This window comes from Apteryx rowi, unplaced genomic scaffold (assembly GCF_003343035.1).
Source record: "Apteryx rowi isolate R43461 unplaced genomic scaffold, aptRow1 scaffold_53, whole genome shotgun sequence".
Lineage (NCBI taxonomy): Eukaryota > Metazoa > Chordata > Aves > Apterygiformes > Apterygidae > Apteryx > Apteryx rowi.
Genome location: NW_020450794.1, coordinates 194,890 through 210,738, shown reverse-complemented (window position 1 = coordinate 210,738; position 15,849 = coordinate 194,890). Strand labels below are relative to the sequence as shown.

The following is a 15,849-nucleotide window of genomic DNA, read 5'->3' as shown; positions in this document are numbered from 1 at the left end:
ATGCTATTTCTGAAACCCGCACTGGGGAAAGCAATGGATGACCACATTCCCCTCATCTCCATCTTACCAGTGCCAGCAGTAAGGGACAAGCACAGCCAGTCAAAATTCCAACCCATTTCCTGCACGTTATATTTCCTAACTGTTGTCCCCAGCCTGCTCCTTCATTTTGGCCCTACAGATCACCCTTCCAAGGTATCTGTTCTTTCCACTGACTAGACACAGGGGCTTAAAGTGGAATTCTGGCTCTTTTCTTGTGGCCCTTGAAATTCTGTTTTCTCAAAGGCATGCCATATATACCCTTACTTCTGTTGCATTCCGGTTCAGAGGCTGAAAAGGAAAGAGTTTAACATGGTGAATAAGTCTTACCAAACTCTACAAACACAGCATTTCATACAGCAATGTAATGAAAAAGTAAACATGGCTCTTTATATAAACACCACAGACTGGATAGCACTGTTTGATACTGTTTTAATATTTAGGATGTTAAATACATGTAAAAATTGTGTAAATCATTCAGCACTTAAAAAAAAAAAAGGAATTCCTAGGCATTAAAAGCAAAACATACCTACTATATATTATCAGCAAGATATTCATTATCATTTGGAGAATGAAGTGTTAATTTTCTAGCATCAAATAGCACTTTCAGATATAAAGTGATGACCTCAGTGACCAGTGTTCTGGACAAAATACAGTCCCATAAAACATTTTCAGTATAACCTAACCAAGATGTTGCTATACTGCACCTCTATAAGACGCATATAGTGTGCAAAACATTTTAAAAATTCTAGTCATCCCTGATTTATATAAGGGGAAATAAAAATTTAGTCCATCTTTCTCTTTTTTGCTTTAGCAGGAGTTTTGGAGGTAGGTTCATTTTCAGGGTTTGGTTCCCAGAGTGCATTTCTTACAAATCTAGAAGCTGCTCCTTTATCAAGTTTGGATGCTTTTTTCTTGTCTGCTATTTCTTTGACCTTGTTCATGTATGTTCTTATTCTCTCCTAGGAAAAAAAAAAAGAAAAGAAAAAGTACAATATATTTCATGTTGTTCTCGCAAGATTGCTGCTAAAACAAAACCAATGAGAAGTTCTCCACATTGCTGCACATTTCTATAATACATAGGAAAAACAGTATCTGAGTTTAAAGATTTCCATTAAATTTATATCAGGCTCTTTGCAAACTTGAGGCTTTCCTTCTAGATCTTCTATCACAGGTAGTTACTGTACTAATATCTGTATGACATCCACTATCATAAAAATATGTAGAGTCTCCATCTTTATAGGACTTCATCTACAGTGAGCAAGAGAATTGTTCCTATCTTGCAAAATTAAGAAAAGCAAAATAGTAAACTGAATTTGGAGTTTGGCCTAAATAAAGATGGCAAAATGAAATCAGTTATTTCAATGGATATTTGATATATTTATAGAAGAATATGTCAGTCTACAGAATATCCAGGTAAAACCAAAAAGCATCTTTAACAAAATCAAAGACATTACAAGCATTAAATATGCAACTACACAGAAGTCCTGTGGTTAAGATCCTGAACTGGTTCATTGGTAAGTCCCCTCAAACTAGCTAAAGCAGCCTGATGAACTTCCAGCTGCACCAGAGGCTCCTTTTATGACCACAAATAACAAAAAGCCTGTTTCTACTGCCATTCCAAAAAATGAGGAAATACTTTTCCTTCTCCTCACCACAGCAATTCGGTGTCTAAGCTTGGATTCACCCCTGCTGAAGTATACCCTTCCAGCTTAACACCCTCACTCTGCACCTACTCATCCTCAGTCACTGGTGCAATCAATAAAGAAAATTACTTGGAGAGGGTAACTCAACTCCTCTAAGATGGGAGACACCCTCTGTTAAGTGCCTGTTTCTCTCCACTGACTATAAAGGATACTTACAGTAATTCTGAAAAAATACATAGAAGTTAGTTTGATAGATTTCACACCTACATATTTAGCACAATATGGCCTTGAACTGTAAGGCCTTTAAGTGTTACTGTAATACAAACAATAAACAGCAGTAACACATATACAGTACTTTACCTGACACCCGAATTATAAATGTGGATTAACAAAACATATATGGATACTGATATAACTAGGTGCATGTTGATAATATGTAACCCACACATTTCTCACAGCGCCACTGACACCTTTTTTGAATATGGAACTTAAGTTCTAAACTACAGAACTAATTTTTCTTTCTCTATAGCCACCCTTATAAGCAACTGATTTTTCAAAATGTTGGCCACTTTTTCTGTATCAAAAAGATAGCTTTAACTAGGAGAGCTTTACAGTGTCTGAAATCATGATATGCTGTAGTATTTCTTTGGTTTTGACTTAGATGGCTAATGACAGCAGATGGTAAACCTACACGTATCAACATTGGATAAAAGAGCTGACAGAAACATCAACAACATGACAAAAGAAATGAACTCTGATGGCTTGAATGCGAGTTTTATTAATGCAATTTGAATCCCTATATATTCCCAGTATGTACACAAGGACAGCAATTCTAAAAACAAAAAAATCACAACAGAGCAATCTTTTTTAAGTCCCTTCCACATGAATAATATGAATATCATGTTGCTCCTGGAAGGAAGCAACATGCATTCATTCACCTTGATACATATAAAAGAAAAAGAGAACTGGATAAGAATCTAGCCTATGATCGTTCATTCATTCTTCAGAGTTAAAACCACTGGCAATTGTGAAGTAAAATGCCATAAAATATCTAAAGCAGGTGAGATACAGCTTATTTTTTGGTATAGCTATATACCAAAATATACTATATACTATAGGACAAACAAGAAACTGAAACCTCATGAAATATTAACTGATCCATTTTTTAATACACTACAGTCTAGACTACTGAAAAAAACATAAAATTAAAAATAGAAGTATTTTTGTTATTCAGACTAGCTTTACATATTTTTCAGTCCTATCTTTCATACCCCTAGTTACGTAAGGATTATGTTTAAGCCAAGTATTTTATGATTGCCCAGATTTAATATTTTCATTTATAAAGGAATTAAAATGGGCTGCTATTAAGTTTTGATTTCTATTTTTTCTTCAGGCTAAATGATCTGATTTTTTTAAGTCAGCAGAATTTTCAAGATAGCATACCTTCTATACTGTAGTCATGCATCTAAATGGAATATAAAGACAAACCTAAAAGATTTATTATAGGTTGTAAATATGTCACTAATGCAGAATTACTGGACAAAACACATACAACTGGTGCCAAAAAAGCTTTTAGCTTTGTTGCTGAACTGAATTCTTTACTGCTGAGAAAATGAATTAATGGAGCACTTGGAAGGGGGAGGGGGGCTCTTTCCCGTCTTTGCTAGTAAATCAACCACACTATACTTTCAGAGTCATACAAAAGTAAGAAAAGGCAGCCTTAGAGATTAACATGATTCCAAGTATTTATAAGAAAAAACACCATACTGGAAGTTATAAATTATCATCAGACATGTAACATTTTTCCATTCAACAAACAAGTGAAAAGCTGCTCTGTTCAGAATCCATTTCTCAAACAAAGGTGGGGAAAAGGAAAGATAAGATGACACCATTTATCTTCTTGTTCTTTTCCAATTTCAGCAGGCTCTACAACTTTGCTTTAAACAGTGCTGTTTGGAACTAAAAATATGACTTTCTTAATTTAGAGAAAGAACCCAGCAGACCATATGAATAGGCACTTATATAACACCGTGTAGTATATGCATGCTATTATGGCAACACATCCATTTTTAAATGTAGATTTAAATACAAGTTTACTTATACAAGAGTTTACTGCCCTGGGTAAGTACAACATTGCAATGCAAACAGTGCAAGAATCTTACCAGTTCTTGTTTCACTGGATGCTCCTTTGGATTTATTCCTTGAGTAGCCAAGTACACTAAGAGAGGAAAACATGTTTCATTGAAAGGAAGGCTGTGATGACTAAGGGCCCAACTAATCAGTCACATAGGCAGACTGTAGTTTCCACATAACACCGTTAATAAGCGTTACCTGTACTGAGTAGTATCTGAAACTACTGAACTATTCCTGATCAAATATTGCAGTTAAAAATCTAGCATGGTTAGATTTTCTGTCCCTATGAGAAGGACAGAAAAGACTCCCAAGGCAAAGAGAAACATCCTGATGCAGGTACCAAAAAAAAAAATAGGAAAAAAAATATATATATTAAAAAAAAAAAAAAAATCAGCCTACGTAATTACCAATTTTTGTTTTGGAATTTCAATATCAGTTACCCTGATCTAAGAATAGCAATAATTTTGATTCTCGAGGTAACTACAAGTTTTTAATTATTTGGCTATGGAATATGATTATTTTACGTTTGCAGTTGTCCAGAAACTAGTGTTCAAATGACTGTGATAAATACTGCATTTTCTTCCCACCACATACTCACCCCAGAACATCGAATTTAATGCATAGGCTGAAACCAAATCCAGCTTTGCTTGCTCAAGAGGCTCTAACTAAAATGGAAAAAAAAAAATCATTTACTGCCACATTTAAGCAAGACATACACAGATTCAGTAGTATGCACGTTTTATAATTGTATCTGTTACAAACACATTTGCCCACAAACTGAACAAGCATATTTTTGCAACACAATTTCACTGAGACCATGTCTATGCCTGCTTCCCTGCCATCACAGAACCATTTCCTCCTGTCCAAGTATTCATATCATTTTCCCAGCTTAATATTAAATATCACAGTCCGATATGGCCAAAAGCACAAAATCTCTTTGCGTGTAGCTCTTAGACTACTGTTCCAAAGGGCAGGAAGAAGTCCCCATTTTTCTACAAAAACTTAATTCAGAACAGTTTTTGCTATCATCAGAAGAAAAAAAATCCCTAAAGACATAAAAAACTAAAAGCTCAAATGTAAGTATAGTATGCTATAAGCAACGGACACGAACACTGCACGTATTAGATCGTGTGTTCAACGCATGCTGGAATACTTAGGGCTGTACAGCAAAGGAAGAAGAAAGGTAATGAGATCTTTTTTTCCCTTGACTGTCAAAGTCAATTTATTGTTTTAGTCCTATAGGATTTCCAGAAACTCTGATAACATCATTGTACAGCTCACTAGTTCTAACATGGATACTGTCAAAAGACTGGTGTTGTCAAGACTGTTTTCTTCATAACTTATTTGTGTTAGAAATCCTCAGAGGATAAAGAAGTTCCTCTATATCTTAGCTTTTTCTTGCCCCAAAGAAAGAAATCACATGTCTGCTTTTAAATGTTAAAAGATAAAGAGGCTTGTATGAGGTCTTTAGGCAGTACCTTGCTCTGTCTTTATGTCCAGGGGAAAAAAAAAAAAAATAAATAAATAAAATGTTTTGCAGACTTCTGCTTATAACATAGCTAGAGGAGACAGCTCAATTGTTCAAGCACCAAATTCGGCAAGTCTAGACTCCTGGAATCAGAAGATCAGTTCTCATTGCTGCCAATTCACCTTTATATCCTTCCCAGGTAAACTGAATTCCATGAAATTCGTTGTGAAAGGCCTCTTAGACAAAACGGTGAACGAGCTATCCCTTCTGGAAAAGCATTCAGCATGCACTGCCAGGAAGGCTAATAAGCTAGAATGCCCTTTACCTAAATGACTCACTGTTAGGGTCATCATTTTTCAGCTTGGAAGAGCATACATTTCATTGTTTAGTTTCTAAGACCCTCTAGATATCCTAGAAGTGTAAGAATTTCAAATATTAGGTATCAAGGGTAAGAAGTGTCATATTTGTTATTTGTCTGTTCAGTGTTAGCCTAAGAAGCCCCTTTATTTAAGTCAGGGTTCCCAGGTGCTCCTGTATTAATAACAGAAATCTTGTCAAAAGTAAGATTATTTACCTTTTGGAGAAGCTCACTCCTGGAAACGGACATCATTGTCTCCAGCATCTCATCTACAGAAACAAGAGATTTTTCAAATGCTGCGAGATAATCGTGGATTTCAGTGGGGTAATCTTCCATATTAATATCATCTTCTGACATTTCCATCTGGAAAGAAGGAGCAAAACTAATAATCATTTTCATTAACTCTCTAGGTAGAGAAAAGACTATTTTAAAATATGAAGTATTAACATTTATTCCTTACGCATAATAAGAAATGCCTACTTTTAAAGAGTTCTAGAAGGTAATGTCAATAGTCAAGCGGTTAAAGGTACTACAATTTCAGGGATACATCCTGACTGCTGTGCAAAATGTCACTAAGGAAATCTAGAAATGGCATGACAATAGCACCCAACCTTGAAGCACTCTCAAAACAGTATTTAGCTTTTATGGTCTGTGATAGAAAGAAATTATTTGCATGTTTGAAAGAACTGCTCTATAAATTGCAATATAAGGAGCTACATCAAGTAGCAGGCAGAACACTAAAAAAAGGGATATGGCTTGTTCTGTCTTAGGAGCAGACATGACTTCAGCTTTAAAATGGTTATGCAGCACCAGTTACATCAGGATCAGTTTTAACTTCCAATCCTAAATTTAGGAGTTTGTCCGAGAAGTTTCTTGTAAACCCTGTATCCAGTTTTCTGGATTCTCTATGGGCCATTATAATCTGCAATATAACTTTACAAAGCTGAGTTTATTCTGGGATTTCAGAATACTGTGAAAATCTTGTAGACACATCTGCGCACAGTAACTGTGAAATCAGCAAAGATGTGAAAAATCCCATAGCACACTTTTTCTGATCCCAGCACCCATGGTACCATGGCCTGGAAGTAGCCATGCCACATCTGGCTGCTGGCTTACAACTGAGATCTTTAACTCCCCAAGACAATAAGCTATTTATGATTTGAGAGGAATTAATGTTACTTAAAGCCAAGTTATTTTCTACAACTTCTACTGACGGAGCAACCATTTTTTGAATGTTGTAAGGAAAGAAGAGAAAACAAAAAAATCCTTTTCCTGCCCATTTGGTGGGCTCTATCAAGAACAGCAGGAGCACCTGGATCACCGTAGTCCCTTTATTCAGGGTCGCTGTGATAATCTCACCCCCAACTGCTGAGTACAGAGGGCAGGAGCATCAGCTGGAAAAACTGCACTTTGAAAATTTGATCTATGAACACCATGGCACATGGCAAGCATAAATGGCAGGGAAACAGCAAACATCTGTCACACCACTGGAGTTTGTTTTAGATGAAGATTTGATCTTTTCCTGGCAAGAGCATGGTTTGTGTGAGGGAGGTTTCTATTTATTGTGTCTGCTAGAGGTCAAACAGGAGCAAGATGGGTGGAGCTCCTCTATTCAAGCTTGCCTGCAACTCCAGTTGTTAGCGCACCAGAGCAACCCTGAAAATAGGATCACCTATTTAACAAGCACAGTTTCACTGCTGCTGTTTGCGTGGTTTAGAATTACAATCCTACTCAGCTGCTTGACCTTTCGTACTGGTCAGAGCCGTTTTTCAGACCGAGTGCAGAACTGCAGTGCTAACCTTGATGGGTTGAATGTACATATAAATGTACAAATGTGCATATAAATTCACATATGTGTAGGCCATTTCAGTCAGCTGCAGCACACCTAAGCAAGAAAGCTGAGCTGAACTTGCAAGATGCTGCCCACAGGAAGGTGAAATATCAATACAATCATGTCTGTTATTAATGACAATATTGTTTGTGTTCAGTTCTGTCCTGGCCACCTGCATTATAATAAGCCTCGTTAGGTTGATTTTTAGTCATAGTCCAGCAACTCTGTTGTTAACTTCTAGTCATATAATAAAGCAGAAAGAAATATTCAAAGCAACTGAAGAAACTAGATTTTACCAGTTGTTAATACAGCTAAACCTGGTTGGAAGGTGGCTGTCAACAGAGGTTTACTATACTTATGCACACAGGAGAGAGAGATAATCCAGACCAACACTCATCCTCAATGTTTACCATCACCTACAATACTTAATCTACTGCGGTCTTAATTTGATGGACGTGTGTGAACAGAGTGATACATTCCAACTTTTCTCCCATCCTCTATCAGGACAGCCAAAACTGGCAACAGCAGGAAAAACCTCCAACCAACTCCCGCAGCAGAAATGTGTTACTGCTCACAACTGACTCTGGCTATTTTAGTGCAGTTGCAATGATAAACAGTCACTGGAGCATGTATACATTCTGAAGGATGAGATGAAGAAAAGGAAGGTAGAGAGAAAGATAACAAACGTAGTCCAAAATAATTTTTCTACTATTGCTGTCTCATGAACCAGAAAATCAAGTTCGCCCTCGTATCACGCGGTATTTACTCATCCCTGACAAGTAGCAAGGAAGGGGAAAAACGCAGCAGCCCTCAGTGGGACAGAGCTGCAGGTTAACCGGTGTACGGTGCTCCTCGCTGAGAGGTCTGCTCCCTCTGCCCAGCGAGGGGGCACGATTTCTTGAGCTTTTGTGCTCTTCTGTTCATTTCAACAGGAACTAGCGAGTTCCTCCTCCCGCTGCAGAGGGACCACTCTCTCCTCATTGGACTCTTGTTCCAGCATTACTAATCTCCAAACAGGATATGTTACAGTGCTTGCACATGCCAACAATAAGGCAGCAGATAGCTTAAAATAGTTTTGATAACGTTAAATCAACAAGAATAAACTTACACTACATTAGAAAATATGCGTGCCAGACCTTCCGCAAAACACTGCCAAAATCAACACACAGGCTGCACATTCACACCTGCAGAATGACAGCGCCACAGATGGGAGGAACTAAGACCACATCAGTGACTCCGTATATTAGAGAGAGAGAGAGATATATATATATCTCTAAAGGCAATACCGCCCTCAATCCTTATGTTACTAAACCGCAAACAAGTTTATCTCAAAGTTCTACAAGTAGTTTTCTATGTATTTTGAACAAGCAGAAACTTACTCAGTTCCTGAAATGGTTTTTTACTACATGTCTGGGTTTTTTTGCTGGATTTGCTGACTCTCGGCCACATTTTGTCACAGAGATCCCACTTAAAAAAATTAAGGATATTACAAATATTCAGATAAGTGAGGATACGAAAATATTTGTTGGGTAAGCATGTTAATAATGGGGAGGCTGGGGGGAATAAGGGTAAGAGTATTTCCATTATTAAGTACTAGATAAACAAGACAAAAAGGATAATTTGTGGTTGTGTGCATGATGATAATACTTCATACCATCTTTAATTTTGGGAACGCAAAGGAAAGTTCACAACCTATAATCATAAAATAGAAGAGAAAAGGGGCTAATTTGATTAAGGACACTGAGGTGAACAAATAGTGATGAAAAATGTGATATGACTTCATAACATCAATCTACCAGACACAACTTTCCCTTTTAACCCTGAGCTTAAAAAAATGCCATGCAGCTTTGGGGAAAGCAGCCTGGGGGGGGAAGGGGGGGGAGTATTTGAGGAAGAAAAGGACTGTAAGTCATAAACCAAACTATTTTCATGAGAAAACCGATTATTTGCATTTAAGTCTGATCAAGAAAAACATCGTAAAATGAGTTTACACAGGTGGTAATTCTCACTTATTCAGAAACATCACCACATTTACGTAAACTTCTGCTTAGAAAACAAGGAGCATACTGTTTTCTCTCCAGTCAATGTAGCACAAACCAGAGCAAGGAGTACACTCAGCCTTCAAAAGGGGAAGGGAGAGAAAGATGGGACATTACGAGCCACACAAAGGACACAAACATGAAGATAAAGAACGAGAAAGAGAAAAGATGTCATCGTCTGCAGACTATATAGAAAGGACTAACTGGGTGACAATCAGAAGCAGTTTACCATAGTGCTAATGTGGCTATTGATCTAATATATGATCCACCTAAATTCTGGGTTGAGGAAGTTTTTATTTAAACAAAAACAGATGACTGTGCACAACACAACAAGCAAGGTTAGACCTTTGTCCTAAATCTTTGCATTTATCTTTCAGGAGAAAGAGCAGAACTCTGCAGACTCATTGCAACAAGAGCAAGCCCATGACTGGCGTACAAAGGTAAGAAAGGGAAAGAGGGAAAGAGCACAATTTCCAGGTGGCTCTGTGAATACTCTCTGAATATATCCTGTGCTTTAACACAAGGCTTAGGAAGCAATTGCCAGCCCTCACCAGCTGGCTTAAAAACAAACCTCTCCTTCCCATCTCTGCCCCCCTCTTCCCTCACCGCCCCTCAGCCAAACCTGTATCTGTCATCTTGCAAGATACAAACTCTGTTTAGGCACTGGGTACTTCTGTATGAGATTTTGTTGAAGACACATACAGTAAGTAATGGACACTACGTGCATATATCAAAGTGGCAACAGCAGACACTAAGAAGACAGAGCTGAAAAATGTGATATGTGAAATATTTTCACGTAGCACACAAACAGAAGACAATAGTAGTTTACCATCCTTAGTTCCTCTTAATATTGCGGCACAATTGAGAATTCACATTAACTCTTATCTATTGACGCGCTAGGCGGCCTTCAACATCTTCATATTGAGCTCAGATCTTATATTTTTTCATGTTACTTACTTAGGAAAAAAACACAGATTCACTTTCCTTCTTTTCATGGATATTTATAGCTATGCAAAGAAAACACCAAACAAACCTACAAACTTTTGATTAGGGAATATAACGTTCTCTCAAATTGAAGTCAAATGCATTAGCAACATCAGTATAACAAACCATCTCTGCCAGCTCCTGAAGAATGGCACTGGCCTAGTCCTCCCCCTTTGAGTTCTGACTCACACCCTGTAGCGAACGTACCTGATGTGCAAGAGAAGCAGAACGTGTCCCTTCTGCTCTTACTGCAACAGTGAACTGCAGTGTAATAGGCTAGCAGAGCAACAGGAACAAGCATCTTAAATTACCACAGCTAAAGCTACCAGAAATCATAACGATAAGCCCTTAGATTACAGATCTCTTTCAGGCAGAGAAATCCATTTTGTTCCATGTTTGCAAACTGCCAAGTACAATAGGTGCTGATCTGTGACAGAGACTCCCCAGCATTATTGCTGTATAATAAAAGAACTTAGCTGCTAACCATTACTGTGTCCACGGATCTGTTTTGCTGTTAATACCCTCCAAGCCAACTTGGGGCGGCTGGAGAGCACATCCAGCACAATCATTCAGAGCGCTCTTGAAACGTCAACTCACAATGATGTTTACAAGAAAGATTTCCGTTGCAAAAGCTACCATTACTACCATGAAATACCAACTATGCACCAACCAGCTTATCTTGATCCCCTTAAAATTATCCTACATCAAGCTACAACAGTTACGCAATACACTCTTCACACTGCATTACAAATTGGCAACAGCCAAGCAATCATTTTTAATACTGCCTTCAAAGTTAGGCTCCAGTCAGCATCCCTAAGTGCACTGAAGAACCCTACAAAACTGCTCACAGCCATCAGGCTCTTGCTGATGCCACTAACATAAATCCTCTTCAGCCTTTGAGGATTTGCAAGGTTTTCTTTTTTTTTTTCCCTCCTTTCTTAAAGATCAAATTTTAAAGGGAAGGATAATATTTTTGAAGCTCAGTTACACTTCAGCCCATGGGTGACATCACATGAGGAATTAGATATCCCATCTTGGCTTAAAGCAACCCATATTCACTGCAGCCCCATCCATATCCACATAAACCAGCTCTGGTTTAAACTTTCAGCTTCATGTGCGTGATTCCTAAAACATTTTTTATTCTCCAAGCAGTAGCATCAGCTGTCCCAGATTCTGCATCTTCACTGACATAGTCGTTTCCTCTCCTGAACAAATCCAAAACACACTGGCTCAAATCTGTCAGTAGATCTGTCAGCAAGTACGATGATCAAACTAGCTGTCTTTAGGTATGTCCAGAACACTTCCTGGTGAGAGGTTTTTGTAAAACCTCTCACATTCCGAGTATGTTAGCATAGCTCAGTTGAAGACTGAGGCTTTAAAATGGTGTTAAATTTCTAAGTCTAAACTATTCTCTAAAATAGAATACCCAGCAAGAACTTGTTGTACAGCAAAACTTGCGTAAAAGAGCTTACACTGTCAGGCTGGATGAGACGCAGTACCTCTGCATTTTCAATATTTTTTCCATTCGTGACACAAACCAGTACTAAATACTTCCATCCAAACAAATTCATAGTGAACAGAAAATAATCTGCCTCCAGGCTACAGCTGAAATACACTCTGAATCATGGAGTTTACTACCTCTTCCAAACTTTGCTGCCACTATCCACTGGTATCAGTGCCATAAACACCCAGAAATATAGCTACAGGGTTTTTTTAATCTTTGTAAACTGCTGGCCTCATTTGTTTCCTTTGGCCACTAGTGCCACAGTGTGTGAAGAAGTACTTCCTTTCATTGGAATTTAATTTTCTATATTTATGCTTCATGCAGTGCCCTCCTCCACTGTTTCGAACAGCAACTGCAATCTATTTTTTTCTATTATTTGATCATTTTACTCTTTGTTCAACTATTAGATGTACATTTACCTATTTATTGGTTGGACATAATGTAATTACTGTGGGATGGCAGTGTTGCGTTCTAGGCATCAGCAAACAGTCTTGATGCAGGAGAAAACAGTGGGGAAAATCTTTTCTCTTTACCTATCCTCTAAATAGAATTTAACAATTGATAACAAAAAGACGACAAACAGTCATCAAAGAGAAAGGATGTGGAAAAACACAGAAGTGAGGAAATAATAGAAAAATTGACTGGGGACATGGAATTCTCACAGGGGAAAAATGGAATAAGAGGACACTGCTGGGAGCAGAATAGAAATTCATTCTGGCCTGGCACAGGAAGAAAGGGAATGGCAGTGACCACAGCCTGACGCAGAAGGGAGGACAAAGAACAGGGAGAATATAGGAAGCAGGGAAACCAGAGGCCTGGGCAGACAGATTTCCCAGCACAGAAAAATGAAGTTCATACAGAACACCGTGCATGGGGAACACTGCCTATGCCAACAGGTAAATAAATGCAGTCTGTACTCCCGAACAAAGGTCCAGCAAAACATCCCATAGCAAGCCTGCATGAAGAATGGAGAAAAGCAACTAATTACAAACAAAAGCAGTAAAGTCTGCAACCTCAAAGCTTTCATGATATTACCATGTCTCATTTGCATCACCTCTAAATTTAACAATATCAAGCTTCTCTCTCTTGTTACTCCTCAGTCACCTTTGTTTCTTCTTTCTGTGCTGTCTTCTCCAGCTCCGATTCTGCAGTATCTACCTGGAGGCGCAGTGACCAGTACTAGTCCAGTGCACTGTTTATTTATTTACAGGAATTGATGTTTTTGTGTTTTGTTCACCATTCCATATACATCCTATGATTTTTGTACTGCTGCCATCAAAAACCAACCAACCCACCCTTTGGTAAACGCTGGTATTTCCTATGTAAAGCAGATCAGCTGTGCACATGTGAGGAACTGACTCTAAAAATCTTGCAACCACTTCAAAGAGAAATGTGCTTATGAAAATAGTTTGTATGATTTCTGCAAATTGTTCAGAACACCTGCATTTCTGATAAGAAGCCTAAAAACCCTCTAAAAAGCACTTTTATATTCAAGTTTTTCATATTCTCGAGTATAGCCTTGCATTAAATGCTTTCATTTCTTTAGCAAGGATAACATTGCTACAGGATTAGCAATATCCAAATATTTTAGACTAAAATTGTTATATTTTTCAAACTAGGAAACATTCCAGACACCTTTCAATTTTGAACTATTTCACAACCAAGTCTTCGTATTTCTGTGTGTCTCAAAAATGAGGCCTTTTAATTAGCATAACCTAAAGTTTAATTTCTGAGTTAAAGTGCCTTAGTTGCTAGCAGCAACTAAGTTTGAAGTCAGAATGCTGTGACAAAGTGAGAGAATCATAACAAGATCCAAGTTACTACTAAGTTACTCTTGCTTAATAATTTTAAGTATCATCGGCCTTTCTGTCAAAGACTGTTACTGAACTATTTTAGCTATGGCCTGTATATGGAAACTATATCTTCTCTTTAGAAAACAGGCTCTTCTTGCAACAACTACTTCCAAGTTCTCAAGGTTCCTAGAGTTGCAACATGGTTTTACTGATTTTTAATAGGAACTTAACCTTTTACTGCCTAAAGAACAACCATCCTCAAGGTATGACTCCAGCTGAAAAGCCTTTATTTACCTGAGTAACTAAATCAGTCACGCTCTAAACTGGGCCAGTGCTCACTAAGTCTGTACTGCACACAACTCAACCCTTAGTTCTGGGAAGTCATGGAAGCCTTCACACGTCTGAAACCACAACAGAACAATTTGGACTGTGATGCTGGTTCACAGCCCACTGAAAGCAGTTTAGTTCCCTGGCCATGCACAGGTTCCTCGATCACATGCACACCAGGTGAGGTAGATACGATGGCAAAGCAAGGACTTCTCAATGGCTCACGACCACTATCTCCTATTCTAACACCTCTTTGTGAAAGAGGAAACGTATTTTAATATCTAACCCCTGATTTCTCAAAGGCATTGGTCACAAAACGTCCAAGAGGATTTCTAAGAATCTCTGAAGACCCAGGCATGAATGCTTAAGGCACACAGCTGTACTTTGATACTAGCTTTTTCTGCGAGCACCACCCCTTCACCCGTTTGTAACGGTCAGAAATCTTACACGGGCAACACACTCGTGAAGTTTATTAAGAGGCTCTTTTTCCCTCTAACGTACTTCTCTCGGTAGTTGAAAAAACCGAAACCACGTGACGCGATCTGATTACGCTTGCAACTGCCCCCCCCAAGCGAGGGGAGAGCTGTATGTCCCTTCCCCAGGCCTGCACCACCACCCCAGGAGCCGCTCGCGGCCCCGCTCCGCCCCAGCGCCTGGCTGGCACCTACCCAAAACGCTGCCTTAACGCCGCCTCTGCCCCGCCGGGTCGCGAGCCCCACCAACCGCCACCCCGCCGCCGGGCCGCGAGCCCCACCAACCGCCACCCCGCCGCCGGGCCGCGAGCCCCACCAACCGCCGCGGCCGGGGGCAGCGCGAGCGGCTGCCGCGCTACAGCCGCCCCAGCCCAGCGGCTGCGCGAGGCACCCCGAGCCGTATCACCGGGGGGTGGGGGGGGGGGGGGCCGCGGACGAGCCCATGTGCGGGCCTCCGGGGGGGGGGGGTGACCAGCCCGCCCCGCACGCGGGATCGCGACGAAGGAGGAGCCGCTCTTACCTCCGGGCGGGCGGGCGGCCCAGCTCTGGGCGCTCCGCGTGGAAGGCGCGCATGCGCGGTGCCGCGGGAAGGTGGGGGGAGAGGGAAGAGCGGGAGGGGGCGGGGCCTCGGGGAGGCCCGCCTTCCGGCGCGCGGCGGTGACGTCTGTGGCGGAGCCGTTGGGCGCGAGGGCGGTTGGATGCTGGGGGCGGCAGGTTGTTGCTCGCAGACCTTACTCAGCGCTTTGTATATTCACAGTATATGGCCAGACGGTGATAGGATATAGCCAGCAGCGATAGTCTCTTGCATCTGTTGCAGAAAGAATTCGGCCCGCTCTTCTAGGGTAAAAAACACTCTTGAGCAGCCAGCTCGTTTAGGTGGAGGAGGAATACGTGAGGCACGGCTCTGGTATGGTATATTGCTCCCAGGCACTTGCAGTTTCATCCTAGAAAAAGGAAGGCGCAAACTGGCTTTGGAAAGCTGGAGGCTTTGATGCGGGTGCTTTCTGTATGGAGGTTGTGAGACCTGCCCTGTTTTTACTGAGCATTCTCGGGGCTTGTGTCCAGCTGGGAGCGAGGTTGCCCGTCTCCACCTCACTGCTGAGTGAGGGTGAGTTTCTAATGTCATTATTGGTTCTAGTTCCCATAGTGTTTCTCCTCAAGATTTCAGCAAATAAAGGAGGGCTCAAAATACAGTGGATTATTGTTTCACCAGTGTGACCACTTGTTGAGTGGAAGACTGTGTAAACACATCTGTGT

General features: G+C 40.1%; 1 protein-coding gene across 1 annotated transcript; it reads right to left on the bottom strand.

Moving 5' to 3' along the window:
* Positions 1-401: 401 nt before the first annotated feature.
* Positions 402-15,191, bottom strand: C1D (C1D nuclear receptor corepressor). The gene is made up of 5 exons (XM_026080697.1): positions 15,113-15,191; positions 5,858-6,004; positions 4,414-4,480; positions 3,845-3,900; positions 402-998 (listed from the first exon to the last, which is right to left on the bottom strand). The coding sequence occupies exons 2-5, from the start codon at positions 6,002-6,004 to the stop codon at positions 822-824; spliced, it is 447 nt and encodes a 148-aa protein (XP_025936482.1). The 5' UTR covers positions 15,113-15,191; the 3' UTR covers positions 402-821.
* Positions 15,192-15,849: the final 658 nt, after the last annotated feature.